The sequence below is a fragment of the Myodes glareolus genome, unplaced genomic scaffold (assembly GCF_982192425.1).
Source record: "Myodes glareolus unplaced genomic scaffold, mMyoGla1.1 HAP1_SCAFFOLD_49, whole genome shotgun sequence".
Lineage (NCBI taxonomy): Eukaryota > Metazoa > Chordata > Mammalia > Rodentia > Cricetidae > Myodes > Myodes glareolus.
The window spans coordinates 1,580,001-1,585,008 of NW_028263221.1; the positions used below are offsets into that span (position 1 = coordinate 1,580,001).

The 5,008-nt window shown below is 63.0% G+C and overlaps 1 protein-coding gene and 1 long non-coding RNA gene across 2 annotated transcripts in view; one reads left to right on the top strand and one right to left on the bottom strand.

The window, feature by feature from the left end:
- Positions 1-1,960, bottom strand: part of LOC148117135 (uncharacterized) — a 14,177-nt gene extending 12,217 nt beyond the window's left edge. Inside the window, exon 1 of the mRNA XM_087903228.1 lies at positions 1,384-1,960. Within this exon, the coding sequence (XP_087759354.1) occupies positions 1,384-1,921 (538 nt within the window). The 5' untranslated portion in view covers positions 1,922-1,960. The remainder of the gene's footprint in view (positions 1-1,383) is intronic.
- Positions 1-2,520, top strand: part of LOC148117134 (uncharacterized) — a 60,278-nt gene extending 57,758 nt beyond the window's left edge. Inside the window, exon 2 of the long non-coding RNA XR_015737145.1 lies at positions 2,204-2,520. This is a non-coding gene — a long non-coding RNA (uncharacterized LOC148117134). The remainder of the gene's footprint in view (positions 1-2,203) is intronic.
- The last annotated feature ends 2,488 nt before the right edge of the window (positions 2,521-5,008 follow it).

Below are 5,008 nucleotides of genomic sequence, written 5' to 3' on the forward strand. Positions count from 1 at the left end.
TTCCCCGAAACGCGCGGGGGCCTCCTCTTCTTTCCCCACTCGCACAGACCCCACCTTCGAGACAGACGCGCCCGCCGCCGCCGAAGGACCTCCGGCGGCGACGGGCCCCGACGCGTCCGGCGACGCGCCGGAGACGACCGACCGCCGTTTCTCCAAAGGCCGCGCCCGAGAGAGAGGTCACGGGCCCGCGACGCCAGAACCGGATCCCCGGCCCCGAGGAGGGACGGGTCACCGCTGCTCCCCGATCGTGGGAACGCTGCCGGGGAGAGGGGGAGCGAGGCGACTCCACACGGCACGCCGCAACGAGCGACACACACGCACGCGACGCGCACGGCGAGGCCGCGGACGCGGGAACGGCAAAGACGGGGAAGCGCGGGAGGGACCGCTCGCGGCGGGCACGGACGGTGCGGACGGGTGGGACCCGGGAGCCCACCGCCACCCAGCCCCGCTCTTCCCGCTCGGCTCCGCGCCCCGAGGCGTGCGCACACCATCCCCCTCGGGGGAGCGGGGTGACCGGGGGGGGTCCCGCGGCGCTCGGGCGCGCGCACGACGCGGGCCCCTTCGTCCCCCGACCACGGGTAACAACATCCCAGGCTCCGGCACGGCACGCCGGCGTCACGGCACGCTCTCTTTTGCCCCGCGTGGTTCCTCCCCGGACTCGGAGCGAGGAGGCGCGGGCCGCAGCGGGCACACAAACGCTCGGGTTCCCCCCCCAAAAGTCGGGACGCGGCGAGGGGAACCCGGCCAGAGCTACGCGCATCGGGCGGGTCACGGGGCGGGCCGGGGCGACCCAAGGCGGGTCCGACGGGAGACCCCAAGCACGCCCTTTCATCGGATCGCTAGAGAAGGCACTTTTCTCGCTGAGGGCGGGCGGGACGGACCCGACCCGACGAGCCGCCGGCCGCGGCAGCCCCAAGAGCGGGGGAAACGACGCTAGATGATCTCGAACGTGGCGAGGCGGGGGGGGTCTGCGGTATCGGTAAGGGCTTCTCTTTATCTTTTTCCTTCCGGGGGCGCATTCTCGAGCGTAACGCGGACAGGGGGGACCGGACCGAGAAAAAGCATAAACTACAGACTAGGTCCCCCGAGAGCCAGGCCTCTCCGGCACCACCCACCGGCTCTGCACCGGACGGGGAGGCATTCTAATCGTTTAACATTAAAACCCACCTCGAACGGTGAGAAGAACAGAAAGGCCGGCCGCGACAGCTCAACACCACCACACGGCGCTCAAAAGCCTACGGGAGAAGGCAGCGCGTGGTGGGCCGCTCGCCCGATCTCACAGGAGCTCGCGAGAGACGGTTCATCGTCCCCCGCTCACGGAGGAGGGGACGGACGCAGAGAGCCTCTTTCTTACCGCTCGCCTCGACCCCCACACGAACACACCTTCGCAGAGGAACACCGCCGAAGGCCGGACCGCGCGCGGGAGGGCACACACGTCGGAGAAACGGGAAACGCCGCCGCCGCTCAGTACCGGGCACCTCTGAAGATCGGCCTGGAACGCTCCAGGAGCACCGCGAGGATCGCGAGCGAGACGCGCGCACACAAAGCCCGTTCGGGAAGGGCGTGTGACGCGGCACACATCGGCCAACCCTCTCCCGGCTCGGAGGGAGGAGGGCCGCACGGGCCACACACGGTGGGCGGAGCGAAACGCGCGAGAGGGGGGCAGACGCCGGAGCCCCTGACGCGCCTCACGGGAGCCCCCACGAACCACAGCGGGGAGTGCGGGGGGGCTTTCACAGGGCTCGTGCCGGAGAGACCGCACCCCTGCCTTCCACACACCACCAGTCAAAGGTGGGGAGGACAGACGCGGGGCCCGCTGGCAGAACGAGAAGAGCGGCCGCCATTCGCCATGAATGTCCGTCCCTCGCCTGGCGCGGCTTAGGCCTCCGACCCGAATGAACACAGGGCGAGAGCACCACATCGATCGACAAGCGGAACCGGGGAGAAGCGAGCGAGAGGGCACCACAGACCCGACCGACTGCCACCAAAAAAAAAAAAAAAAAAAACCCTTCACACACCACCTCCAAAACCAGAAAAAAAAAGCGGAGTGGAGTGGGCCAGCCACGGGGGAAGAAAAGGTGTGCACTCGGGGGGCACATAAGCAAGCAGCAGAAAGCCGGGCTGGGTCACCCTTTCCCCCAAAGGCCTCATGGAGACTCGGGAGCTCCACAACCTGGGGATGGGAAAAAAGTGCACTCGGGAGGCACACGGGAACAGGGGACTGGGGACACCCACCCAGTCCGTGGAGACTCGGGAGCTCCACCGCCTGCTGATCCCCGAAAGGAAAGAAAAAAAAAAAGAAAACCCTTCACACACCACCTCCGAAACAAAAAAGAAAACCCTTCACACACCACCTCCGAAACGAAAAAGAAAACCCTTCACACGCCACCTAAGAAACAAAAAAGAAAACCCTTCACACACCACCTCCGAAACCAAAAAAAAAAAAGCGGAGTGGAGTGGGCCAGCCACGGGGGAAGAAAAGGTGTGCACTCGGGAGGCACATAAGCAAGCAGCAGAAAGCCGGGCTGGGTCACCCTTCCCCCCAAAGGCCTCATGGAGACTCGGGAGCTCCCCAACCTGGGGATGGGGGGGAAAAAAACCCTTCACACCTCCACCTTCAAAACCAAACACAATGGTGGTGGTCGTGGGGAAGAAGCGGTGTGTGCACTCGGGAGGCACATAAAAGCAGGCAGCAGAAGGCCGGGCTGATTCACCCTTCCCCCCAAGGCCTCATGGAGACTCGGGAGCTCCATAACCTGGGGGTGGAGAAAACAGTGCACTCGGGAGGCACACAGGGGACCCACCCAGTCCGTGGAGACTCGGGAGCTCCATCTGATCCCCAAAAGAAACTTGGAAAAAAAAAAAAAAAAAAAAGCACCGGGACGGTAAGGGAAGAGCACCGGGAGGCAAGTCCCACCATCCAAACTGCACGGGTGACAACCACGAAGCGGGAACGCCTGACACGCCACGTAGGTTGGGTTAAACGGGAAAAACGACCCAGCGAGGCTCGGAAGAGACCGCAACCTACAGAGTCCTTTCATGTCACCCACTTCAAGGACAGCGTGTCAGCACCTATCTGCAGGTACAATAAGGACAGATAGCAACCACTAGAAGAATGACACCAGGTACAGGGAGCAATTCACAGACCACAGGGGACTCCTGAAAGTGAGGCTGGGTGACATGTCCCAAAAATGTCCCCATAAACAAGAGAACCGACCCTCAAAGGAACAACTGGTCGACCTCATGACCGTGAAAGGACCGAGAGAGCGAGGTGGACATGCCACAAAGCCGAGCGCCCAGCCTCCTCCCGGCCGAGGACCCTGCGACCAGCCGCTAGGGATGGAGCAGGGCAAGAAAAAAAAAATACCTGATGGTACAGGAAACCGGGGACCAGTGAACAGAGAACAGAGAAGCCGTGACCGCAGCCTCCTCTCGGCCTCGAGACGACGAGGCCCGCCTCTGAGGACCGAGAGTTCTGGCAAGGAGAAAAACAAAAGAAAAAAAAGAAAAAAATGCTCCGAGGCCACCCAACGAGTACGGACCAGGGAGGCGAGAAAGCCGTCGAGACCACAGTCTCCTCTCGCCCTCAGGATGGCGAGGCCCACCGCTGAGGACCGAGGAAAAAATATAAATCAATCAATCAATCAATCAATAAATCAATAAATAAATAAATAAAGCTCCGAAACCCCCAACGAGTCCGGACCAGGGAGGAGAGAAAGCCGGGACCACAGCCTCCTCTCGGCCTCAGGATGGCGAGGCCCGCCGCCGAGGACCGAGGGTTCTGACAAGGAGGAAAATAATCAAAAGCTCCGACACCCCCAACGAGTCCGGGCACGGGCGGCGGGGAAGAGCCGTGATCAACCAGCGCCCCCTCTCGGCCTCGGGTCGCCGGGGACCCAGGGCTCTCTCTCTCTTAGAGAGAAAAGGCGAGGGAAAGACAGCTTTGAAAGCCGGGGTACTTCACCCATCCTGGGCCTGGCCGGACCCGACACCTAGCGGTGGGACGACGCGAACGACTCAAGCCTTCTGGTCGACCCGCTCAAGTCTCCCGGCACCCTCCCCAGCCGTGGCTTTCGTTCGGTTCCATCCCAGACGCACCCATAGGCGACTCTTCCGGCACAACCTCCTACACAGAGACCGTCCCCAAGCACGACACCGACCGCGGGACACGCCCGCCCGCCAGCCGGGACTCTCGTCACTCTTTCCGCCTCACAAAAGCCACTTCGCCCTCCTTGTCGGCGACCGAGGACCAGGAGCGTTGCACAAAACGGCCAACACCGCTAGGTGGCGCCCGACGACCCACCCGACCGACAGAGATCGCTCGCGCGCTCGCTCGCTCGCTCTCGCTCGCTCGGCCGCGGCGCGCGAGCCTTCTCTGGCGCGACAGAGTGTCCTCCCACGCTCACGCCCGGAGGTGACACGCACCCACGACAGGGCAGGGGACTCCCCGTCGTCGGTTCCCCCACACCCCATCCCCGAACATGGGTGAACGCGGGCTGGCCGGGACGGACGTTCGGGAGGAGCCACGGACGCTCAGGCGACGAAAACGAAAGGAGGAACCGAGACCACAGGCAGCTAGCTAGGAAAACAGGCCAATTGCTCTCCCTCGTGGAGAGGGAGGGAGGGAGGGAGGGAGGGAGGCTCACGGGAAACAAAGAGTGCGTCTCCACGATCAGTGACAGTATTAAGTGGGCCAGTCGAGGGGCTGCGACACTTAGAGCACGGTGAGAGGGAGAGACCGAGGGACTGAGGGAGACCGAGGGACCGAGGGAGGGAGGGAGGGAGGGAGGTGGCCATGGCAGGCAGTCTCCTGCCATCCGAGTCTCCTTTCAAAGACATAGACTTCACCTTGGCCACTGCTTACTTGCTTGCTTGCTTGCTTGCTTGCTTGCTTGCTTGCTTGCCTGCTTGCTTGCTTGCAGCTCTTTTTCTCCACACCACTCCCCACACCCCCGGCACCTACTTCTCAGACTAAATACCGAGTCAGAGAAAATGAAAACAGTCGTGG